The sequence below is a fragment of the Alosa alosa genome, chromosome 13 (genome assembly GCF_017589495.1).
Source record: "Alosa alosa isolate M-15738 ecotype Scorff River chromosome 13, AALO_Geno_1.1, whole genome shotgun sequence".
NCBI lineage: Eukaryota > Metazoa > Chordata > Actinopteri > Clupeiformes > Clupeidae > Alosa > Alosa alosa.
The window spans coordinates 2,390,517-2,417,319 of NC_063201.1; the positions used below are offsets into that span (position 1 = coordinate 2,390,517).

General features: G+C 47.2%; 1 protein-coding gene across 1 annotated transcript; it reads right to left on the minus strand.

Annotated features, from left to right (window-relative positions):
• Positions 1-3,068: 3,068 nt before the first annotated feature.
• adar (adenosine deaminase RNA specific) lies at positions 3,069-25,072 on the minus strand. The gene is given in 16 exon segments (XM_048260397.1): positions 3,069-4,645; positions 4,886-5,011; positions 5,908-6,022; positions 6,917-7,099; positions 7,878-8,008; positions 8,446-8,562; positions 8,937-9,030; positions 10,134-10,302; positions 11,416-11,569; positions 14,952-15,205; positions 16,394-16,529; positions 19,063-19,208; positions 19,530-19,728; positions 20,077-20,267; positions 20,270-22,267; positions 24,988-25,072. Coding segments are annotated over 15 exon segments (4,272 nt in total). The 5' UTR covers positions 22,199-22,267; positions 24,988-25,072; the 3' UTR covers positions 3,069-4,317.
• Between the last annotated feature and the right edge of the window lie 1,731 nt (positions 25,073-26,803).

A 26,803-nucleotide genomic window follows, 5' to 3' on the forward strand; every position in this document is an offset into this window, starting at 1 on the left:
CACATTAAGTCAGCATCAGATAAACAGCATGTAGTTTGCGTCTCTGCCAGGAAAGAGCCTTACCTCAGTAAGCAGTGACCATTGGGACAGAGCCTCACCTCAGTAAGCAGTGACCATTGGGACAGAGCCTCACCTCAGTAAGCAGTGACCATTGGGACAGAGCCTTACCTCAGTAAGCAGTGACCATTGGGACAGAGCCTCACCTCAGTAAGCAGTGACCATTGGGACAGAGCCTCACCTCAGTAAGTGACCATTTTCTTTTCCATGTGTGTCCTCCTGTTCTCCTGTGATGTAGAAGGGCATCACTGGGTGTGGTGTGTGCTGGTATCGGGAATAAAGGAGTACAGTAGGCCATTTTAAGTTGCAGTCATATGTGCCACAGTAAGACTCCTACAACCCTCTGAAAAGACTCATAGCAGACACCTGCACACAGGTACAACAATGAGCATGTTGAATTCTGAAATGAATTCTTAGAAAGCAGGGGAGTGATGTTTAGTCTAGTCCTTTTGCACTAGAAAAGGCTGCCAATTCAATCAGTGTGCTCCACTCTTCCTCTCTGCTGTCTAATAGTTAGTTGTCCTTTTTCTGAGACACCTGATTTAGCTGTTTCAGTTGGCCAATCTGAATGAGTGAGTGAGTGAGTTAGTGAGTGAGTGAGTGAATGAATGAAGCCTTTATTGCCCCAAAGTGAATTTGTCTTGCACTCAAGGGAGCCACATTGAACGTTTTTATTAAGCACAGACAACAATAAATAACAATAAAACTACACCAAACATCTAATAACATTAAGACATCGAGGACACAGAAACAAAACATTGAAACGATTTAAAACTGTAGTATATATAGAAAAACAAACAATGGTGGTGGCATACAATCAGTCCAATTGCTAAGAAGTAAATAATTAATGGTGATAAAACCCATCCTGGTGACACACCCTTATTTGGTATTATGGTTGACTGACTGACTGACTCTGACCCGTCCCCATATAGTGTTGTCCGGCTCCACTATACAAGAGTCTGGTTCACACCCTCCACTCTTACACCTGTGTCAGCTTCTCTAGCAACATGTGTGACTGGGTGGTGTTGAAAGCTGAAGAGATGTCTGCAAACGCCTCTGTACGCAAATTGAGTCCATACTGTGTGTGTCGGGGTTTGCATTTTGAGACGAATTGACATGATCCGCTCAAAGCACTTCATAGCAACAGTGCTACTGGTCTGAAACCGTTCAGTCCAACTGGTTTGGGTTTCTTAGGAAGTGCCTGGTAAGATTTCAGCTGTTTTCCATATCACTGGAACTTTGTGTGTGTCTTGTCTAGTCATTTTTTAAACAGCCCTCTGAGTTGTTCTATGCATCTCTTAAGGATGGGGCCTTCCAGCCTGTCAGGACCAACACCTTTCCATGTGTGGACTGACCTAATTCAACACCATAGAATTAATCAGGTATGTAGTGCAGTGTTTCTCAGTGTGGTCCGCAAGCTATCTCAAGTGCTCCGTGAGCAGACGTGGTAAAATATAATATAGATGAGTTGTTTGTAATATTGAACCAACTTAGTATGTAAATCCAAACAGTTCTGCAACACTGCCTATGTAAGCTACGCCGATTTAAATCATATGAATCCTCTGACACAATAAACAAGGTGCAAAGACAATAAGCAAGCAGTGAGTAGACCTATTGTGTAATATACTGTTGAAGTAGGGTTTTTTTTAGCAAGGTGGAGCTTTTTTTTATTGGTTATGTGGTCCTTGTTCTGAAAAAGATTGAGAAACACTGTACTAGTATATACAGTATACCATAGCAGATGCTTTATGCTCACTGTCTCATCTCACATGTTCCTCTCCTACCCCATAATGCATTGCTCCTCTGCCCACAGTCCTCCCTCCCTGCGGTCATTCACTCATTTAGCCTTATCTGGGTGTATTGATCACTGCTTTTGGAGCCTGGGTCCCCGAGGAGCCATACTTTCTATTTCCACTCCATACTTCCCCCTCTTCCTCTCCTCCCCCTGCTGTCTATCCAAGTGCATTCCAACTCCCTGTAGAAAGAAGCCTGTTTGGCAGTGTGCTCATTCAATTAAGTTACAGCACAGGGAGTTGACATCTTTCCTTCAGTGCCACTTTCTCCCTTCAAGAGGCCCAGAGTGGCATACTTGAGTGTCCTTGCCTGTCTTGCCTGAGGAAGTCCCCCTGGGCGTTGTGACAGTGCGTGGATTTACCACGGGGGCAGGTGCGCCTGTGAAATCTCCTGTGGCAGGGGTCAAAGGTGAGAAGTGAAAAGGTGAAGGCTGTACCTGTGTCCGCGTGGAGTTCCAGCATGCCAAAGGTCGACATTAGCTCCCTCTCCGAAACAGTTGTTGACCTTCTCCAGCCGTTTTTATCGAGGTACGTTTTTTTAAGACTCTGCAAATCATAGTATACACTTAAACACACACACAAATTCCAAACACCTGACAGTTGCCTGAAGACTAGTCTATTGACTCATGCATTAGTCAGGAGCTGCCCCAGGTTCATGCATACATTTGTTGTAAAGCTCATTTACCAAGGAGAGCACTCTGTAGACTTTCTCCATGTATGCACGACTCCTCCTAGAGGTTGAGGGCTGTCACTACAACGGCACTCCCACTAAACAGTAGTTCTTTCAAATTAGGATTTGTTCAAGCCATTTGTTTTTCATCAGTTTTTATACTTAATTAGACCAAGTTTGAGATTTGAGGGGTTTGAGATCAATTCACAAGTGCAAAATCAGCTTTAGTTTTTTTTTCCAGAATTGACTAATGTTTTCACAAGTATTACAAAGAAATCCTTGATGTATAGAACCTGAAAAGGGTTGTTGAAAGAATTTATTCAAGGTCTATAGCCAGTGTCTCTAGATCAGGAGAACATTGGGCAAACTGAGGGGGAAGATGATCGTCAGCCATTCTGTTTTGTTTCAATTGTTTATTGTATTTGTCCTTTTTAATTCTTATTTCAGATACATTATTTATTCACTCTAGACACTAGATGTAGTCATAGCTTCTGTTAATAACTGCACATAGGCCTATCTAAAGGAAATGATCAAACATATTCAGGGAGTCTGGTTTTCATTCTGTTTATTGCAGGAGAGAACCTCAGCCTGTCCTCACAGTTCAGAATGTTACAGCTGCAAAGATCAGAGAAGTGACCAAATATAATTCAGTAAAATGAACATGGGAGTATCATAAAAAAAATAAAACCAAAACAAAATCAGTGACGTCCGTGATGGGCCTTGCACACACACGTCAGGGTGTGTTGTGTGTGTGCGCTCGCATATACTCCTATAATGGCAAATCACTAATTTGTTATGTCTTTAAAAAAAAAAAAAAAAATGAAGCCACACTTCCTTTACAATCCCCAATATTTTTATAAAGTTGAATATAAAACAAGTCATTTATCTATAAAATATATACATACAATATATACATATACATAAACACACAAATCCAAATATATATATCCACACACAATAGTGCAGAGGGTATATATACACACATCTGTGTGTACATGTATCTGTATGTATATTATGTATACATTTTTTACCTACATTAAACAAAAAAACGAAAAAAAAAAAAACATTTCTCTTCAGTGTGTGTAAAGCACATACAATAAGAACAGGCAAAACATGACAAGGCTGTGGATCAAAAAGAAGTAGACGACACTTTGACAGACAGCTGAAGTATCTCAGGAACTTAGGGATGGAACTCAGGAACCTTATAGACTGACAGAAAGAATTTACTTGTGAACTCTAGACACTTTTTTAAGAACTAAATGCAACTATGTGTATTAAGTTGTTTTTCCCAGCTATGAGGTTGTCAACAGTATGATTGTTCTATAACTGTTCTATAACTGTATATAAGAGAGATATCATAAATCTCTACAATTAATAAATTGTATATCAGAGAGAGAGAGAACAATTAATTTAAAAAAGGATTCCTAAAATAATCATCATCTTGACATTCCCCCACTCATCTACCCAAACGATTTGCTTGACCACTAACACCATCTAGGCCTAAAAGCTGTGGAGCTTGATTTGTTTGCAGTTTGGTTACTGTGACAACCCCCCTAGAGTTATGTCAGTAGTGCCAAGGAGTTCGTCCATCCTCCACTCTTTCAGCTTCCCCCCTCTTGCTTTCCCTCTAGACCACCCCGCACCCCTCCTGTCTGACTCAATCACTGCAATCTCTCCGCTAGGGACGTCACTCGCTCCTGGCTACTCCTCTCTGTCCACAGCTCACTTATCCCTCTCTCTCTCTCTCTCTCTCTCTCTCATCACCCCCCCCCCCCCTTCCCTCCCCATCGGCTGGCTTTACTGGCTCTGAGGGTATGCTACACTGTAGGGGTGGATAGCTAAGTTAGCATTAGCATAAGCATTGGCAGAAGCATCAGTTGCGCCGTTGCTGTCGTTCCCCTCGAAGCTCTTCTCCTCCAGGGGTTTGCCGATCCAGGCTCCGTAGCCGTGCTGGCCGAGCGCCTGGAAGAAGATCCCCTTGGCCTGCTGGAACGGCCCGGCAGCCATCTTGGCCTGGGCGTACGAGGGCAGCGCCATCAGGTCAGCGCGGCCGGCGCGACTGCACAACTCCTGGAAGAGACGGAAGAGGCTGGACTTGGACACACGCGACACTTCCAGCTTTGGTCTGGGGGGGGGGGTGGAGTCCAAAAGGAGAGACAAAGGAGACAAAGTGAGACAAATGCATTTCATTCCACATAATTGGCTCCAAAGGCCCAATGTAACCACACACTCATCTATAACTATTATGGAATATTGGAGAAAGCATATCATGGGACAAATCAAGAGCAAATCATGGGACAAATCAACATGTGCGCAAGCACTGTAGCACAAGAGTGCCATCAGCGGAGAGCTAGCCATCCCTCACCCGTCCACTTTGCCCTTGGTCCCGTCCAACACCTCCACAGTCAGCTGGTCCGGCTGACTCCAGTTCACACTGGACTCCTTGGTTTTACCTGTGTGACGTGTGGAATCATACACGCTCACCCTCCCACCTGACACACAAGGAAAGAGGGGGTTAAAACTCCTTTTTTGATCACTGTTTATGATTGTGTTGGCCTAGTTGATTGACATTTTCAATTAAAGAAATTAAACAAATCAATCGTTGAGAGATGTGTGAGTGTGAGGTGTCAAATGCGCTCTGTTGGCTTAAAACAATATCTGTTTATTTTCGGTTTCCGAACATTATCATTATTATTATCCTTCAAATAATCTAATAGCCCCAAGCCCAGTCAGAGCGCTGGGTAGTATTTGTATCTGAGAGGCAAGATAAGAGACTCCATCTTGAAAAACACAATCAGCTTCAGATGACATGTGTTCTCCCCTCTGGAGAGGATTCAGATGTAAGGCACTCGGACAGTTTGTTCCGTCGTTGAACTGGACCGACCCTAAGCCATGCGGGGACAGAACCCAGAACCCAGCCCAGCCCAGCCCAGCCCAGCCCAAGGGTAACTAGGGGACTTCCGAATGCCACAGAGCAGGCCATGCTTTTTATCTAGTGTTTGATCCCACCGGTACTAGCATTATCAAATTAAACGGCAGTCCAATTTTATTCACATTAGCATTGTTGATTTCATTTTAAATGAGTCGTTTGATGACTTATTATCCCTAATTGCTTAATATTGGTACGCATTGATCAGCTGCATTGATCAGCTATATCATCAAGTCAGATTATCGACCATTTTGTCTGCACAAGATCACAGCGGTGACACTGGTAGCATAATATGAAAGTGGACACCATTATCAGTGAAACTGCAATAATATATTGTAGGCTCATATGGTTAATAGAGAAGACCTCACAAAAATACCATAATCTTTAGTGTGCGTGCGTGTGTATGTGTTTGCGTTAAACAGACAAATTGTCTCCAAAAGGCGTGTGTGTGTGTGTGTACCTCTGGATGGTTTAAAGTGTATTGGGGAGGGAGGTTCTTCAGGAACGCATCATTGTCTCTGGCCAATCGGCAACAGACTGCTCTGGTCAGGTGACCATGGCTGTACAAGTATCCTAAATAGAGAGGGTAAAGCTTAATTATAACTTCATGCATGTGCTCGTATTCTCCTTGAAATAGCTATACAACAAGTCCGGCCTCATTCACTTGTTAGCAATACCTCCAGCAACAGCAACACATGCAACACATTTGTAGCAAGACATGCCATTATTCGCTCAACCAATGCATCTCTACATTAGACTCGCTGCTTTGTTCTCTTAACTACGGAGTCTGCATCATACGGGTCACCTACTGTTATCATGTTTAAGTTTGAATCACGAGACCACAGACCTGCTCTTCAAGCGAACCCATGCACACAGAGACAAGGTAGGAACGGTAATAACACCAGCATTTCAACAGATCTCCCTATGTCAAGGGTAGATTGCACAAACACAGCACTCTCACAATCACCAAATTAGAACTACCGTTTACAGTGAGGGCACACAAAGCTACTTGTTACGCTAGCATACTGTGGTGATAGCCTTCTCCCATTTAGAACTAGCTAGGTTGGATTCTTTCACATAAAGCTAGTTATAACTTGCTGCCATTTAGAACTAGCTAGGTTGGATTCTTTCACATAAAGCTAGTTATAACTTGCTGCCATTTAGAACTAACTAGGTTGGATTCTTTCACATAAAGCTAGTTATAACTTACTGCCATTTAGAACTAACTATGTTGGATTCTTTCACATAAAGCTAGTTATAACTGGCTGCCATTTAGAGCTAACTATGTTGGATTCTTTCACATAAAGCTAGTTATAACTGGCTGCCATTTAGAGCTAGGGGGTATTTTTCCACTCAAAGCTAGTTATAACTGGCTGCCATTTAGAGCTAGGGGGTATTTTTCCACTCAAAGCTAGCTGGTGAGCTGCCGAGCGGTGGCTGTGTGGGGCGGCTGGCCCGTGGCCTCACCCAGGGTGATGGAGCTCAGGTAGATGGGGTGCAGGAAGTGCGAGAGCAGTGCCCCCTGCAGGCCCAGCACGTTCCAGCGCAGGATCTTGTCGCTGCAGCTCATGGTGCGCAGACGCTCGCCATGCTGGATACCGTCCCACGTAGGCACGATGGTGCTCGACTCCACCGGGATGGTGCCCTCACCTGCCACGGAGAGAGAGAGAGAGAGAGAGAGAGAGAGAGAGAGAGAGAGAGAGAGAGAGAGAGAGAGAGAAAGAAAGAAAGAAAGAAAGAAAGAAAGAAAGAAAGAAAGAAAGAAAGAGAGGGAGGGAGGGAGAAAGAAAGAGAGGGAGGGAGGGAGGGAGGGAGAGAGAGAGAGAGAGACAGATTATTATTATTATTTATTTTCATTTCATTTCCTTCTTATTACTATTATTTAATCAGCATTGTTTTGTTTATCTTATATATTTATGTACTGAATCTGTATACATGGTTTGACAACACAGGCACTCTTGTCATGTCAATAAAGCTTATTTGACAGAGACAGACAGACAGACAGAGAGAGAGAGAGAGAGAGAGAGAGAGAAAAAAAGACACTCCTTTATTTGATCACTGTTTATCACATTGATAAATACACACACATTGACAAAATGGAGGGAAGCGACACACTAGCAGAGTGATGGTGGAGGAAAAGAAAGAGCAGCAGAGAGAGAGAAACGAGTGCACATGATGCACATGATGACTGGCTATGTTCAAACCACAAGATTAGATCCAGCCAATTTCCACACCTCCATACAAATCAATACCCAGAGCTGTGTGTGTGTGTGTGTGTGTGTGTGGGGGGGGGGGCTTTCCTGCTGCTGTGGTTTGTGTAATTCCTCATGAAACACACAAACTGCACCCCAGAGGTTTCCTCACACACATCTGTTGTGCTCAGCCCCTGTAGCATGGAAGGACATGGATGTAGGTCGCGCTCGCTCACCATTCTCCACTTTGGTGCGCAGCTTGCCCTGCTTGCCGTTCTCGAAGAGGGGCATGTGACCGGAGCCTGCCTCTGTGGCCGACTCGCTGCACGACTTGTCAAACAACGCCCCATCGCCACATGGAGCCGTGCTGAGAGAGAGAGAGAGAGAGAGAGAGAGAGAGAGCGAGGGAGAGAGAGAGAGAGAGAGCGAGGGAGAGAGAGAGAGAGGGGGAGAGAGAGAGAGAGAGAGAGAGTGAGAGAGAAAGAAAGAAAAGATCTTATGATTTATGCTGAAATACATGGGTAACCACATAACCTGTTCCATGTTATCTGATTGGATGATCATCAAAATTTCCCTACTGATAGATTAAAGTTCTTTAGAAAAAAAAAGGTTGGCCAATATTAATGGGAACATGGCATAACCACAATACTAAGGAACACTGCTCTGCAACATTGCTCATTAAGTTGTCTTGTGCTCATCAGCTTGAGAGGGCATGCAATGTGGTCACTCAAAGTGACTGGGGCTCAAAGCATGGCGGTAGTTTCATATAGTTGTGTGTGTCTGCGTGTCCAGGCAGGTACTCACCTGATGTACAGGTGAAAGGTGATGTCAGGCTTGATTTGGAGCTTATTGTCCTCTGCCGTGTCAAATATGCTCTCCTCTGATCCCTCCAGGTGCTTCATCAACTCACTGTAGAGAAACCTGAGAGTGCAAGAGAGAGGAGAGCGAGAGAAGAGAGGAGAGAGAGAGGAGAGAGATGAGAGATGAGAGAGGAGAGAGGAGAGAGAGAGAGAGAAGAGAGAGAGAGAGAGGAGAGATAGGAGAGAGATAGGAGAGAGAGAGAGAGAGAGAGAGAGAGAGAGGAGAGAGAGGGAGAAGAGAAGAGAGAGAGAGAGAGGAGAGAGAGAGAGATGCTGATCTACTGTACTGCAGGAAGTGGATTCTCTTTCCTCCATCAGGCCAACACTGCAACATGACACCCATGCTGCTAATTCAACTATGTGGCAAGATGGAGGAGCAGAGGGGCAAGAGCAGAGGATGGAGAGAAGGGTGGGGGAGGAGGGCCACATAGATACCTGATAAACCCTCGTCTGGAAATTATTTCTGCATGGCAGTCATTAACCGTGTCCCCTTTAAGACTCAGCTCCTCGCCTTTAACACAGCGATTCCCTGCACAGAAGAAAGGCAGTGTTAGGTCTTCTTCCCCATGTGGTTTGGGGTTTTGGGGGTGGAAAAAGCCAAAAGAAAATGGTTTGTCTTCTCTCTCAAGTTTACTCAACAGGGTAAATAGTCTCAACAGGGTAAATAGCCTCAACAGGGTAAATAGCCTCAACAGGGTAAATAGCCTCAACAGGGTAAATAGCCTTATCTCAAAGCTTTAGGCTTATGTCATTTTGATCAGCTACAGACAACGAGTGGCAGACAGAGCGTGATGTCACTTATAGGCTACCAGAGATTATTTTCACATCGTTGCAAATTTCATTTGATGATGCATCATTCCACAGAATGGTTTGTCTTCTCCATCAAGTTATTCAACAGGCTGAATCAGTGTTTCCCACAGAACTGAATTCTATTTGTGGTGGTAGGTTTGCAGAATTAACTTGAATTCAACAGTTTTTAACAAATTAGTGCAGCGTGGTTATGATGGAGATTTAAGCACAATTTAGCCAGTCGACTTTTATGCCAACAATTGCTAATTGTTAATGTTTTCTTTAAACGTGCATGTAGGTAGTTGAGATACAATGAGAGGCTGTGCAAAGGTGGACATAGCTCTACTATAAACTAATTCCATCCCATTTAAATAGTACAACATGGAAAATCATTGTGTGGTGGTCAGTGTTGATATTGTGGTGGGCCGCCACAAATAAGTCAATGTATGGGAAACACTGCTAAATATATAGCCTTGACTCAAAACAGCTGTTAGGCTTGTCATTTTGATCTGTAAAAAAGGTCAAATATAGCCAGGCTTCAATTCTGCTCACTGCACATTTATTATAATATAATAATCAGTATTCATTGCTGAATGCTGCTCACTGCACATTTATTATAATATAATAATCAGTATTCATTGCTGAATGCTGCTCACTGCACATTTATTATATTATAATATAATAATTAGTATTCATTATTCTGTTATTCCCCATCATGCTATTTGTCACAGCAGGCCTACCTGCTGTTTGGACGGGCACTGCACTAGTCTCATGAATGCAGACCTCTGTAGTGTGTGTGTGTGTGTGTGTGTGTGTGTGTGTGTGTGTGTGTGTGTGTGTTACCTGTCCCCAGACTGACAACTGTCCCCAGGGTGTCACCCTTCCGCATGACGATGGTGGCCAGGATCTTCCTACCCAGAAGGCTGTGCTGTATGCGGGCTGTGAGTGCGTTGAAGCGCTGGTGGCTCAGCATGGCGATCTGATCATGGAGGGTGCTACCTGTTACAGGCAGCTGAGAGGGGGTAGAAAGAAGTTGGAAATGAAAGGAGGCAAACAAGCAAGAAAAAAAAAGACAGGTTGTCCTCATTGCTGTGAGACTCGGTTTTAGTGGGCTTCTTAAACAACCCCGCCCTCAGTGACCACCAGGCGCCTTACCTGGCACAGAGCGGAAATTAAGACTTCATCAGAGGCACTGCAGTGTGCAGAGCTGTGTGTGTGTGTCTGAGATGGACATATAACACAGATTACACAAGGCAAATACATCAGCCAAACCATCACCCACAAAGCGCCTCTGATGCGTCTCAATTATAGAACACTAAATGACATGGTGGAATGCTCACGGAGAGCTGAACGATCACTCCAAGGCCTCTGCGCAGTTTGTGCTTACTTCCTGACGGGGGTGGATAGAACTCAAGTGTCCCAGGCATCTAATAGCCTCGAAAGGCCACGTTACATAAACCATATTACTTGAAATGACGATGAGCATGATAGAAGTGATTGTATGGCGACACAATAGCTCGCAAAGTTTTGAACTGTCGCTGATAAAAAAAAACAAAAAAAACAACTCCAGTCTACTCAACTTGGTAGATGGGAATCAAACTCAATTAGCCTGGATTGATCTTCTCGTTTTTTTTTTCTTTTTGGAGACAAACGCTTTTAAAATGGGAAATGGAAGGCCCACCGTGGGGACTTCAGCGGCTTTTCTTCTCTATTCGAGCCACTTCCGGCCATCTCAATGCATCAGCGTTTGTTTTTGGTCCCTGGCGGCTCGGCTTTGAGCTGCCCAAAAAGCCCCGCGTTTGATTGATCACCCTCAGTGGTTGCTTACAAGCCTTAATTACCAACTGCCATATACCAATTACATCTGCAGGTGATTGATGGGTCATTCTGTTCAACCATCAATGTTTATTATTGTGTGTGTGTGTGTAGGAATGCAAATGTGTGTATGCACATGTAGAGGTGCATGTGTGTGCGTGACTGTACAGAAGTGACTGTGTGTGTGTGTGTGTGTGTGTGTGTGTGTAGGAATGCAAATGTGTGTATGCACATGCACATGCACATGTAGAGGTGCATGTGTGTGCGTGACTGTGTACAGAAGTGACTGTGTGTGTGTGTGTGTGTGTACCTCGGAAGTAATCTCTCCAGTGCGTGCTGCTTTCTCAGCCTCTCCAATGAGCACCCGTAGTGCGGCGTCGGCCGCCTCCTGCTTGCCCTGCTTCTTGTTGCTGGCACACACCGGAGGGAACCAGCGGCCTCCCAGCTTGGCCTGATAGGTGAACCTGAGAGAGAGAGGGAGGGAGAGAGAGAGGGAGAGGGAGAGAGGGAGAGAGAGGGAGGGAGGGAGAGGAAGAGAGGGAGAGAGAGAGAGAGAGAGAGAAATTAGGTTAGGAGCAAAAACATCCTTGATGGCATGGTCTGTGGTTTGAAAATATATAATATGCTCCGCGTGTGTGCATGAAACGATTTGAGTGTGAGAGTGTGTGTGTGTGTGTGTGTGCGTGCGTGTGTAATGAGTTATGAACATCCCGCTGAGATTATGATGAGGGTTTGAGGTCCTCCATGCAACATTACCACTTCTGACGACTGGAGCATGGGGGTGGGCACAGACCCGTTTAGCTTCTTGTGAGTTGCTGCGAGCGCTGGCGCCCCCCTCAGGTCTTGTGCTGTAAGTGCACGGGCAGCACAGACCTGGCTGGACTAACCAGGGGGTCAAGATTTGTTGGGTTAACTTCAGCCAATTAGATGGCATTCGGCTGCTGACATTTTTGAAAACATGGCGTTACATGGTTGCCACTTCCGGCACCAGTTTGTATATGCTGATTGGTAGATGACAGCTCATGCACGAGTTTAGAGTTGGCCACGAGCGTCCACATGCACGAGTTTAGTGTTGGCCACGAGCGTCCACATGCACGAGTTTAGTGTTGGCCACAAGCGTTCATGTTGGTTAAGCATTTCTGGAAGACGACAAATAAAACGACTGCCTTCTTGGATTAAGCTAAAAAAAAGACTAAATGTCATATTAGGTTACTATTATTTGCATTATTGCATCATTGTGGGTTGGCAAGGTCACTGACTATGACAGTACATTTAAGAAGATGCGTAGCAATGACCTAAATCCAATTATTAGCCTACTCACTGTGTTGTATAGGCTATGGAAACTATTTAAAAACGCACAGGCTGTAGTTCCTACCTGTTCTACATGACAACGCAGCGTTGGGATCATGTAACCTATGTCTCCCCTTGATTTAAAACAAAATAAATGTCTATGACTTTAGTTTGCTTTCTATGCATTTGATTTAAATGGTCAGGCTGCCAGTCAAGGAAAAAGCCAAATATCTAACAACCCTGTCTGTCCCCTTTACTAATAGCCTAGATAGCGTCAAAGGAAAGTTTCTGATCATGACAACAGTTGCAGACTCTTGAAATGCCTGGCTGCTCGAACCACAATACACCTGAGGGATGTGCGCAAAAGGGATGGGATGCAAATAGGTTTAACAAGCTGAAAATTCACACTGGGTGCAACAAAAATCCCAGCTATTAGTCATTTTTGTTGGATAGCCTACATATTGCGCACTTAATGGCTTAATACAGCCAGTCCAAAGCATTTAGGGATGATTATTTGTGTAGCCTACAGTGAATCCTTAGTCAACATTGACTCACCATGATTATTATATTACGAACATCACATTATAGGATTTCGAGACGAGGGGCAAACTTCTACACCACCATCCTCAAAACGTTATCCCAACCAATGAAATACATTTGCACCTATAACGAGCGTAGGTGAAGCACGTTCCCAAACAACTTCTTTTCCTCTGAGGGAATATCCAATCTTCATCAACGACATACCGTTGTAACTTACGTTGTCTCCGTCTGTAACGTGGAACCCTGATTGGCTAATTCTAGCTGGTGTCGGAAACGAGCACCCATGAACAGGGGAGTCGCCAGCAGTTAAAAACATTCGGGGCTTAGCCATTGAGTCTAACTCTAAACGGTTCTCATAATCGCCCTTTTGTCTGCCCTTCCTGCTTCCAACTCTAGCCTCATTTGTACCACCTTGATTTCAGGGAGAACGAATCATTGAATACTCACTAATTCAAATCTACAAAGGCAAAGTACCTAACTAGCCAAGATAGGCCATCACTGTTTGGCCAGCTCCAAACTGTAGGCAAGTGAGTGCAGGGCAGGCTGATAACAAACCTGAACTTGTGACCTACACGACAACAGCATAACTCCACCACCTCCTTGTCCTTGTTGCCTTTATGATTTCCTTTCTGATAACTTTCTTATTCAAAATAGGAAATGCAAACAATGACATGCCCAACCCTGGAACTGACTGACTGTAACTCTCTCTCTCCCATGCGAGCGCGCGCACTAAGTAGCCTACGTTCCAAATGATGTTTTATGGTAAGGTAACATTCAAGTCCTGCTGCATGGAGGAGAGTGAGAGGAAATCCATGCATGTCCTGTTTTCTGTTTGATAAACAGGTCCGTCCCATCTCACAGTTTCAATGCACCATCAGAATAATGGTTTCATATTTGTTAGTCAACTTTGCAAAATACATTCGGGGCTACACTCAAAACATTCAGGGCTGAAACCCTGACAAAATCGGCTGCCGACGCCCCTGCCCATGAAACGCCATGTTCATAAAAGATGGCTGTGGTCAATTTCAGACTTTGAAGCATTGGCCATTGAAATGAATAGGGGCGGGACATAGTCACTCTCTCCAGTTATATATAATACCTCCATGGGACTAACTCATTAGCACATCATGCACACCTGGAGAGGGTGTGTCTACAAAGGAGGGTTGTTCTATCTGTTAGGGCACAGCTCCTCTTCTCTGTGTGTGTGTGTTCTATCTGTTAGGGCACAGCTCCTCTTCTCTGTGTGTGTGTGTGTGTGTGTGTTCTATCTGTTAGGGCACAGCTCCTCTTCTCTTTGTGTGTGTGTGTGTGTTCGTTCTATCTGTTAGGGCACAGCTCCTCTTCTCTGTGTGTGTGTGTGTGTGTGTTCTATCTGTTAGGGCACAGCTCCTCTTCTCTTTGTGTGTGTGTGTGTGTGTTCGTTCTATCTGTTAGGGCACAGCTCCTCTTCTCTTGCAGTGCGCTGAGGTGTGTTTCTGCGTGCGTGTTTGCCAGTCTACAAGCCTCAGGACAGCTTTCCTATATCAGTGTAGAATATTTGTATTTGTATTTGTGTGTGTGTGTGTGTGTGTGTGTGTGTACATATGGGCAGGTACCCATTATAGTGTGTGTGTGTGTGTGTATACATATGGGCAGGTACCCATTATAGTGTGTGTGTGTGTGTGTATACATATGGGCAGGTACCCATTATAGTGTGTGTGTGTGTGTATACATATGGGCAAGGTACCCATTATATAGTGTGTGTGTGTGTGTGTGTGTGTGTGTGTATACATATGGGCAGGTACCCATTATAGTGTGTGTGTGTGTGTGTATACATATGGGCAGGTACCCATTATAGTGTGTGTGTGTGTGTGTATACATATGGGCAGGTACCCATTATAGTGTGTGTGTGTGTGTGTATACATATGGGCAGGTACCCATTATAGTGTGTGTGTGTGTGTGTGTGTGTGTGTGTGTGTGTGTGTGTGTGTGTGTGTGTGTGTGTGTGTGTGTGTGTGTGTGTGTGTGCGTGCGTACCTGGGTTCATGCGGCGGGCCACTCTGTCCCACCAGGCGGATCTCGGCAGCGAAGCCGCGCGCGCGGGCGTACTCCAGCAGGCCGGACACGGCGTTGTTGTTCAGGTGGTTGATGAGGTCGCCCACGCCCGCCTCATGTGCCCGCTGCAGCTCGGCCGCACTCAGGGGGGGCAGCGACGGGCACGCCGGCAGAGCTGGGGTCTGCATGGCACTGCCCACACCTGCATCCACACCGGGCAGAAAACTGGGCTGGGGCTGATGGAGAGAGAGAGAGAGAGAGAGAGAGAGGGAGAGAGAGGGGGAGAGAGAGAGAGAGAGAGAGAGAGAGAGAGAGAGAGAGAGAGAGAGAGAGAGAGGGAGAGACAGAGAGAGAGAGATTGCAAAAGTGCTCCATACATAGTCGTGTATGATTTTTTTTCTTGTTTAAAATGATGTTTTCCTGTTGTGCAACATGTCTCTAAATCACACCCTTTTCCAATTCATATTTTTTCAGTCATAACACAGCGAAAGTGTGTAAGCCTCTGAAGTCCTTGCAAGTTAGCTCTGGGGTAGGAGAAATCAAAGTTGGCCATCTAAACGTACCGAACATCCCAATACCCACTCGAAGGCAGAGGGCAAACGTGTGAAGAGCAGAACATCAGCATTTCATATTTCTTGTCCCCGCAAGAGTCTAACAGAACTAAAAGATAGCGGATCATCTCCTTATAGGCGAACTTCAGAGGCCTATTGTGCAGGGCTTCTCATTAAGGGAGCTTCCTTGCTGCCCCCTCTGGTAGTTCAGCACCTGCTCACCGTCCCCTTCAGGCACCCTTTATTACCCCTTCAGGCACCCTTTATTACCCCTTCAGGCACCTTTTCTCTCCATCCCCTTCTCCTCTCCTGCATCCCCCTCTCAATCATCCTCTCCTCTCCTTCATCCCCTTCTCCTCTCCTGCATCCCCCTCTCATCTCCTGCGTCCCCCTCTCAATCATCCTCTCCTCTCCTTCATCCCCTTCTCCTCTCCTGCATCCCCCTCTCATCTCCTGCGTCCCCCTCTCAATCATCCTCTCCTCTCCTTCATCCCCTTCTCCTCTCCTGCATCCCCCTCTCCTCTCAATCATCCTCTCCTCTTGCCCCCTCTCCTCTCCCAAGGCCCCCTCTCCTCTCCCCAAGGTCCCCCTCTCAATCATCCTCTCCTCTCCTTCATCCCCCTCTCCTCTCCTGCATCCCCCTCTCATCTCCTGCGTCCCCCTCTCAATCATCCTCTCCTCTCCTTTGTCCCCTCCTCTCCCAAGGCCCCCTCTCTCCCTCCGCCCCCTCTCCTCTCCAAGGCCCCTCTCCTCTCCTAGGTCCCCCTCTCCCTCAAGGCCCCCTTCAATCATCCTCTCCTCTCCTGCATCCCTCTCCTCTCCTTCATCCCCCTCTCCCTCTTCCCTTTCTCTCTGCTAAGTCTTGGTCAGCACCTTGTTGAGCTGCAGCCGTCCGTCGGAGAGCATTTCCTTGACGGCCTCTTCGGCGGCGAGCTGGCGTGCTGCCTTCTTACTGGGCGCCGAGGCCTCTGTGAAGAGACTGTCGCCCACCTTCACCCGGAACATGAACCTGTGGCGAGACGGGGAGTCACGTGAGGCTGAGCGGATTGAAAAGCAGACTTCCACATGTTTGGATCACCGCTGGCTGTGAGCGCAGGGCTACCGATCTTCACAGAGGTGTTTGCAAGTGAGCCGATTGTGCTTTGGCAGTCAGATAAACAAGTAAGGCCATATATGAAAGTCTCAAAAGTCAAAAATAAAGTCTCTGAAAGTCAAATAATCCCTTTTCTCTCCCTCACACACACACACGGGGTGGAGCGGTACATGTATTCATATTGAACCCAAACGGTACGGGCGTCACGGTGCGGTGCATGAATTTTATAGGAGAATACACGGTATAAAAATAAATCAAACTTGTGTGCGAATTCAGTGTGTCACACACTCGTGCAAGTGTCCAAAGCGTGACGGATTGAATTCACAAATGCACCCCTAATCTGTAGCCCCGCCTTAGCTCTGATTGGATCCTAGGTAGGTCACAGTTGTTTTGCGAAGTCGACATCGGGTTTCCCGGTCAGTTAGTCAGTAATACAGGCGGGAGAGTGATGGATAAGACCAGGACTGTGTGTCAGCATTGTTGTTAGGCAGTTGTTGGGTAGGCTATGTGAGTGGAAACACATCGAAGCCATCACCCAGATGTAGGCTACCAATCACTGAAAAAGAGACAAAAAAAACTTCTCCCTACAGTGCTTCACCAGCCTTCAGATACAAATAGGGCCAAAACCTACAGCTCAAAATGATTTTGTAATGACAGAAAGTGATGTTAACCGCGTGGTGATTACCTTTATGTTAGGGCAACTTGTGTTGTGCTCTTACTCACATGAAGAGCTGGCAGTAGGCTAGCCTAAGTATTAAGTGTCAACGCTAACCAGGCTAATAAACAAACCATGCTACGGTGAGTAACGTCGAAGGGTAAAGTTACGTGACTAATAAGAGATGCTGTAGGCCCATTTGCAGTTTTATAGCCGATTGTCTTCTTTTGTTTACAAGTTACAGATGGAGTCTGGAGATGATGTAGGATACTTGTTACCTGTTTACATCTTACTTTACACACTACAGGCTGTTGCAGCTAGCTCAGGGGAGATACTGTAGGACACTACTGGAGGTGGTACAGCCTGATACATAAACAATAACAACATATTGCCTTCTGCATCTTTGTTTTGCTTTTCCCTCCCTTGTACCGAACTCGTATCGAACCGTGATGTCCGAACCGTGATGTCCGAACCGTGATGTCCGAACCGTGATGTCCGAACCGTGATGTCCGAACCGTGATGTCCGAACCGTGATGTCCGAACCGTGATGTCCGAACCGTGATGTCCGAACCGTGATGTCCGAACCGTGACTTCTTTTGTACCGTTCCACCAAAGCATAAAAGTAAACATGAGTTCTCTGGGCTCCCCAGTGGAAGACTGAAAGCATGTAAACAGAGAGAGAGAGAAAGAGCAGAGAAACAAATGAGAGGGATAGACAGAAGGCTATTGTGCAAGGCATGCAAGAGAGGACGCAAATAGAAACAGCCAGAGCTCAGAGGAGGTCAAATTCAGAAGGATGGCCACAGGGAGGTGAGGGGGGAGAGAGAGAGAGAGAGGGGGGAGGGAGGGGAGAGAGAGAGAGAGAGGTCAAATTGAGGAAGGATGGCCACAAGGAGGAGGGAGGAGAGAGAGAGAGGGGAATATTGAGAGGAGGACAGAAAGAGGGAGAGAGGGCACTGTTCACACTGCCTAATGCGAACACTAAACAGGGAAGACATGTTTGCAGTGTTTTAGAATTAACTCTGCGGGAGCATGGAGGGAGACAGCTCTGTGTGTGTGTGTGTGTTTGTCTTCTGTGGGCAGAGATGTGCAAGCATGTGTTGTTCCCACATGTGGTGTTGTGTGGTCTGGGCTATTGGGCTATGTGGTACTTGGGCAATAACAACCTTCCAGCATGTGTGTGTGTGTGTGTGCGTGTGTGTGCGTGTGTGTGCGTGTGTGTGCGTGTGTGTGCGTGTGTGTGCGTGTGTGTGCGTGTGTGTGCGTGTGTGTGCGTGTGTGTGCGTGTGCGTGCGTGTGCATGTGTGCGTGCAAAGCCATGGGATGTAGCCTCTGAGCGTGTCCCTTCCTGGGGGCAGAACACCCCTCCGCTATCCCTCTTTCTGGGTGTGTGTCGTATTTATCTATGCAACATCATGTGATGTAGTCTCTGTGAGAATGTGTTTTCAGGAGGTAGCACATCCCTTTGGCATATGTATATGTGTGTGTGTGTGTATGTGTGTGTGTGTACACACAACATCATGTGATGTGGTTTCAGTGAGAGTGAGTGTGAGTGTGTGTTGTGCGTGTGTTACCGTGGGTCATGCGGCGGGCCCTCCTGGCGTGTGTGTGTGTGTGTGTGTTACCGTGGGTCATGCGGCGGGCCCTCCTGGCGTGTGTGTGTGTGTGTGTGTGTGTGTGTGTGTTACCGTGGGTCATGCGGCGGGCCCTCCTGGCGTGTGTGTGTGTGTGTGTGTGTTACCGTGGGTCATGCGGCGGGCCCTCCTGGCGTGTGTGTGTGTGTGTGTGTGTTACCGTGGGTCGTGCGGCGGGCCCTCCTGGCGCGTGTTGATGAACTCGATGGCGTCGCCGCTCCGCTGGCTGTGCTCCATCAGCATGGACACGGGGTTCTTCCCACCAGGGAGAGAGCGCGCCAAGGCAGGAGGAGCAGAATCCCCACTCTACAGAGCACACACACACACACACACACGTGCACACACACACAGGGCGAAGTTGGGATTGGGGGTCATGAAAGTAGAGGGGAGAAAAATAAGGAAAGGCAGAACACCAAAGAAGAAGAAAAGAGAAGCCAAAGAACCAAGTGAAGGAGGGGGGGGGGTCAGAAACGTGGCGTTGACAATAACAGCTATAGACATAGACTACCACTTTCTCCATTAACAAAATACAATAAGGTACTCCAATCAGACATGTTAAGACCTTAAGTCCTTCCTGTTCCATACACCCAGCAAAGGAAGTCCCGGCCCTCCAGCCCTGTCACTCACAGCGAACTCCTCTATGGTGTCGGTGTCCGGGGCCATAGCGCTGACCTCCTCGACCTCCTCCTCCATCTCCTCCGCTCCCCCCATCTCCCTCTGCAGCACCTTCAGCGTGGCCGCCGCCGCGTAGTTCTTCGCCACCTTCTTATTGGACGCCTCAGCTACGGGAAAACGCCGCCCGTCCAGCATCACCTGCATGCGGAACCTGACACACACACACACACACACACACACACACAGTACAAAACAAGAATCATGTGTGACACATAGACAAATATAACATATATATATATTTCTTTTAAACAATGAACTATATCTAATAATCTATTCTATTTATAATATGACGTGGCATCTTGATGATGTCCTTTTTGTGATCATGCTGGCCACCACTTTGAAGTGCACCTTGTCTTTCAACTTTCTAGATGCAACTTCACAGCGATTAAGGAATCAGCTTTTAGTAGTCCATGCTGCAACACACGTAACACGCTACACTCAAAATAGAGAGAGAGACAAACACTCCTCTTCTCTCACACACACACACACACACACACACCTGGGTTCATGGGAGGGCCCGGACTGGTCAAGCAGCAGGAACTCGCAGGTCTGCCCCAGGTACTGTGCCAGCTCCATGAGGCCGCTGACGGGGTTCTTGCTACGCACCTCCTGCAGCTTCTGGCGTCGACTGGCCTCCAGCGTGCTGGGGTGGGGGGGGGGAGCGGCCAGCGACACGGCCACCGTGCCCGCCTCTGGGCGCCCCCCACCACCCCGCCGCACTGCTGCAGCTGCTGCTGCTCCGCCTGGCTGATCACGTTCAGGAACTCCGGGATGTCGTCCGACGCCCACTCGGCCGAGTCTGTTGCCACGGCAGCAGTGCCCGCGGTAGCGCCGCCTCCCGCCCCGTTATGCTCGCTCGCCTGCGACCCGACAATCGCTGGGAACGGGAGCGAGGGGAACTCCTCGCCCGGAGGGCTGGGCTCCAGGCTCGGCATGATGGCCGCCGACGCCACCGTCGTTCCGTTTCCCAGGGTGCCTCTGACGCCGCACTCCTCCAACATGGGCGCGTCGCCGGGGGGGGCTGCCTCCTGGCGCGGCTGCTTGGCCTTGCGCTGGCGCAGGATGCGCTCACTGAGCCGCCAGAGCGGCGGAGTGACCTCGGCCTGCCGGCTCACCTGTCCCTGCTGCTCCAGGCCGTAGAGCAGCGGGTTGACCTGCTTGGCCGTGCGCAGGCCGAGGTTCTTGGCGATGAGCAGCGCGTTGGCCTCGCCCGTCTCGTGCAGGTACTGGAGCACACGCTCGCGTTGTTCTCGCAAGTCGGCCATGCTTCCGACGGTGGCGGAACCCAAACTGGGCTGGAGCTCTGGGCCTGAGAAAACTGATTCGGTGCGACCCCCTCGCCAGAGATCGCCAGCTGGATTCAACAAATTAAAAGTAGGAGACTCTTTCTCCCTGCGAGGATCCGACTGGTAATCGTCGTTGTCGTCCACCTCTTCCTCTTCCTCGTATCCTTCCTCTTCCTCAAATTCGGTCTTTATAGCACAAGGCCACTGTAGCTGTTCGCTCACAGAGTGTTCGGTCCTCTCGGCCTGCTGCCGCTGGGCTGTGGTGGGAGAGGTGGGCTCTTGCTTCACGAGCGTAACGGACGGCGCGCCGATGCTCTCCACTGATGCCCCTGCAGTGCCCCGTTCGTTTCCACTCAGTGTCCACAGAGGGGGCGCGTCGCCCTGCTTACTGGCCTGGCCCTCGTGGGCGAGCGCGTACAGTGCCTTGTTGACCACCTTCTTGGGCAGGTGCAACCTCTTGGCCAGTGGCCGGGCCTGGAGAGCCTCCCCGGGGCCGAGGGCTGCAAGCGCCTGCTGGACACGCTGCTGGATCTCAGGGGTGAGTGTGATGGAGTGGGCGGTTGGGTCCTGCCACGGTCTGCCGTTGCCCCTGCTGCTGCTGCCGCTACTGGTGCTAGGTGGCGCTGTGGAGGTGCTAGACGATGTCTGGTCAGCACCCCAATAACGCCTGGGGCTGCTGTAGTCCAATCTCAGGGCTCGGAAGCCGTCGGAGAGGGAGGAGAGACTGCGGTCTCGGTCCCAGTGCCGGTCAAGGTGTGGTGGTGGGTGATGGGTTGGGGGCTGGTTGTCAGGGTGTGGTTGTGGGTGATGGGTTGGGGGCTGGTTGTCAGGGTGTGGTTGTGGGTGATGGGTTGGGGGCTGGTTAATCCAGCGGACCGACTGTTTTTTAGGCAAGGGGGGCGGGCAGTCCGCAGGCCTGGAGCTCCTCCAGCTGCCTCGACCAGAGGTGCGACCACTTGCTCGCGGCCAGGCACTGTGGGATTGGCCGAAGCCTCTGCCCTCTGACGGGTGATTGGTGAAGCTGGCCGGGCCGTGGAACAGGGGAGCCTGGGAGGTCAGACCCCGCAGGAAGCGCTCCTGTTGGTCGCGGAAGTTAGGAGGGCCGGGGCCGGCTAGTGGGGCAGCGTAAGGTGGAATGCGAGAGGGACCTCCGAAAGGAGGACACGGACTGGGAGCAGCTGGAGGCAGTGGCGGACGCCTGTCGTGAAAGGAGTTGGGGCTTTGGTTCCTTGGGCCAAATGGCGGACGACCTGGGTCGACTCGGGGTTTGCCTGGATGACGCGGCTGGAAGAATCGTTGGTGCTCTGTTGGGGGCCCTCCTCTGCCTCTGCTCATAGCTCAGTGGGCAGGGGGCGTGAGGGAGGGAGCCGAAGGGCTGGGCAGTCAGACTGGGGTGGCCTTCACCTGAGAGAGCAAGAGGCAGTGCATGATAAGAGAGATTGAGAAGAGGAAACAGAAAGCCAGAAAGAGAAGAAATGAAAATGAGCCAGCCAGACAGGTCGAGGGGGGAGAGAGAAAGGAGGAGGCAAAGAAGAGGCGTTGCTTTTAACGTCCAGACACAGTGCGTGCAGGCGCTTTTTCACAACGATCCGCCAGTAACACACACCACCTCAAGTTACGGTCACCACCGCATTTTTATAAGGTCTCTGTGCTGCACATGAGCTGTAACTCTATAACCTGGTGAGAGACAGAGATTAAAAATTAATGTTAACTGTGACAATCCCATTTTATTTCTGGCCTAACTGAGAGTTTGTGGATAATTCGAGGAGAAGGGAAAGTGAGACAGGTCCAGCGAAAGAGACCAGCATTTATGTCAAGGACAAACGGGCAGGCTTGAAAAGGGACAATAGTTCACAAGAGACTAGCACAACTCAGAGAAGCGCCTGGAAGTAAGATTACACATAGTGTGAAACTCAGCCTAAAAGTGTCACTTAATAAAATCAACCTTTCATGCATAATAAATGTAGGATTACACCTTGTGGGGGAAAAAATCATGATCAGTTAACATTTTATCCCTCACATGAGACCAGAGGCAGTCTATGTCTGCCTTCTCTCATATCACATTTGGACCACACAGTGACTTCTAGAATTCGCGTGTGGCTAAAAAGGCTACCGTGTGAAGCCTAACAGTATAAGATAATAACATTATATGGCAGTAAGATATGCCAGAAGACAAGGGCCACTGAATTGCCACAACCACTAGAAACTCCGGTGTAGAGGGCCATTTCCAGTTCTGCTTTCAAATTCTATATTTAAGGGCTGCAAAAGCTAACTGTGTTTATGAATACCGAATGAGCTAGGAGGATGATGCATCACGAAGTGTAAAGTTACACCTGTTTAAACACAACAAGCAAAACGTAACGTTACCTTTAAATGTCATGAAATCTTAGCGCATGCTAGGCCTACAGCAGGCTACAGCAGCAATAGGACTCCACCGTGTGATTTCCAAGTTACCAAATAACACGTTCAGGTACTGAATCCACCCGGAAGACGGCATAATCGTTTAAACACAACAAATTACGTTGTAGATAGTCAAGACAAAAACTAAAGCTATTAAAAGTCCCGCTAGCTAAAGACACTGTCTGGAGTTGATGCGCGGTTAGATTCCTCGTGCCGTGCTCGTCAATGTGCTCTGATGATGTCTGGAAGGTAAATAACCAAACTACATTCGTCTAGCCGACAAATAACTTGCAATTTGTGTCTGACCGTAAAAGAAGAACCAAATCTCTGAGTTTGCAATGATCCCCGAGGCAATGTGAGGCGTATTATATGGCGCAAATTTAACAATTGAATATAAGTTTCGTTTTCCATTCTCTCAGGAAGGTCAATAAAACGTTGCTAGAAACACGACCATCGACAGATGGCGTAAGAGCAACGAAAGTAATAAATATGCCACTGATTAGAGTGGAAAGAGTGGGAAGAAATTACCACCATACTGTTTCTGTTTGCATCAGTCTACATCCACATTGAGTGAGAACTTAACTCGAGTGTCTCGCGGCGTTTTTTAATCGGTGGAGGTAGACGCGAGGCAGTCTGAAGCTTGGCCTTGTGCATATCAGGGACACCACTGCATCTTACTGTACAGGCATAGTGGAAATTCATGAAATATAAATGAACAAGGGGCACAGGTCGAGATTCCCTTTCCTTCTGCCGGGATAGTATCATGAAACACAATACGAAACCGATGATGCGGCCCTCGTATCCAGCTGCAAATCTCCACCCCCAGTTTACTTTGCAGTCATCTTTACAAGTTATATGACAGAACTGCTGTAGGCTAGCTCATCTGCTTTATCGCACATTCCGAAACGTGGATGCAAATAAAAAACCTACGTGGTGCCGTCACCGTCAGTCGCCCTTCCATTCCCCTGGATTCATGCCATGTCCCCAATTTCCCGCCAATCTCCTGCCACATCATGCCCTTATCAGTAATTCAACTTATAAACTGACTTATCCAATGCCCACGACTTGGCGATCAATAACTTGAACTTATGTGCCTGTGGCAGTCTTCCACTGATGAATTAACCGTAGCTGCTAGTTAACGTTGCACGACCATAGGACGACCATACACATGTGCTCACGCACTAAAGTTGGGACTGTTATAACGTTTGACTGTCTTTTCTTCTACCCTTACAAAACCATCCGGGATGACAGTGGCAATAATCAACGTCACTAGCACTTGTACATGTGTACTGTTTTGTACTCCCAATGCTGGGTAACAACAACGCACTAGCCATGTGTTGTGTTGTGTTATGACCATAAGACCAGTTAGCATGCGGACAGCTAAATGATACTCTTTGGGGAGGACGTATGCCTTAACGTTACTGTATGCGGTTACTGCTCTGGTATTAAGCTTTCAGGTTTGCACTGGGTAAGGTTCGTGGCAACAAGCATTCACATTAACAATCTTTTCGTCCATGTTATACTGTTAGTTAAGCATTTGCAAATGTGTTCTTAGCACGCTAACGTTATCTCGCAGAGCAAAGGAGCTGCATGTTTATCGTATTGTAGTCGTATTACTATTAATTAATGTATTTAGCTCCCCGGAGTTGCAATACGCTAGTTGCAGCGCGATGTAGTCAACAACACGCACGACAACATCATTGTTGATCACTTACATCACTTACCAATGTCTGCAGTGTCACGATTCCGTTCTTGCCCACGGCAATAAACATAAACCACGGAGATGCTAATACCAGAGCCCTGCTAATGCTACTCAGCAGTGACGTCATAAAAAGCGACAATCGACGCGTGGTGATTGCGTCATCATGTTGTATCAGTGCCCGTAAGACCAGATAACCATGACATTTAAAACTAAAGCAAATTAAAAATAAATGAATGGCTAAGAATATTATGACTAGGAATAAATTGCTTTTTGAATATTATGACAGCCTGTCTGCATGACCCTTATAATGTATGACGGTGACCCCTGCCTATATTGTGTGTGTGTGTGTGTGTTGTGTGTGTGTGTTTGTTATGTAGGCCTAGGTATCTCAAGAATGTAGGCTATTGTTGTAAAGTCTGCTTGTTCATGTGAACTTTTTTTTTTTCTTTATCGACTTTCAAGTCCATATTGCTTTGGATAAAGCGTATAGTGCTGGTGCATTAGGTTTATGCAATTCATGCAATTCAGCATCACATCTTTTAAAGTCCTGTAATGTTTCATGTCTACGAGACATCTATGGCGCATGGCAATGTTATGCAACACACAACATGCCACAAAGAATGCTGCAAATCTCTGAGGACTGACTTTTAGAGGTAAGGTGTAAGATAGCGGTTTTTGAATCCGCCACTGACTGGGTGTACGTTTTTGTAATAAATCATAAAATAGCCATAATATGCAATCAGAGATTAATACTAACTTACTACTAATAATACTTTTTACTACTAATACAAATTAATACTAATACTAAATACTAACTTCACTGACAACAATGGTACAGCCTGGATAATCACAATTTAAACTTTCACTTTTTACGGTCCGCGAATATTGTATTTTAAATTTGTGTTTTGGCTGGCTATGACATGACACCTGTCAGTGCCCGATCCGTGCCACCTGTCCGATTTGTTCTGCGCATAATGCACATAATTACGTATTAGGATGCTCAAGGATTTGCCTGTCCAATTTGTACCAAAGTTGGGCCCATGAAACCATTGTAAAACACTTGGTGGACAAGTTGAACAGATGGACAGCAGTTCACAACAAGAGTCTGTGTCATGAACGACATATATAAACTGCCTGTTCTTCCTCTTGAGAGTGAAAGAGTGTGACAGAGCGAGAGATGGAACACTACTGTCACATAACAATGCTCTGCAATCGGCATAACATATTTAAGACGCCGAAAGCGATGCTGGTTAACGTCACTTCTGTTGACGTTCAAACAAAACAGAAAGCTAGCTCGCTACTTCCTCCCCCTCCCTCCCATGCAATTGAAACTCTCATAAAACGGTGATTTGCTGGAACAGTTTGTTATGTTTTTATGGGCAAGGTTTGCCCAAGTTGTTTTGTGGCTGTTTTTGGAGCCTGGGTTGCAGAGCCATAGAAAAATATGTTTTATCTACCGCTCTGCTGGGTTGTCCACAGAGATCACCTTTTTTTACAGTGTATTCAGGACACAGGCAGCTAGCGGATGGTGAGGTGATGTTTGCTTTAGGCCTAATTGACAAAAAGTGTTTTAGCCTAAACGTATGACATCGCTTAGAGCACCTTTAATGACAGCTGGACATTAACCAACAGAGACAGAAGAGCAGAATAACTGGCAGTTTACGTATGCAGTTCATTAAACAGCTTCGCAGTGAACTTTATACATAAACTGCCTGTTCAAATTATACTATACACTATACTATACTATTCTTACTAAACAGGTATGCGCGTGCGCATAACAAATCGGGCAGGCGGTATGGATCAGGCGCTGACAGGGGAGCTGGAGTCTGTTGCAATAT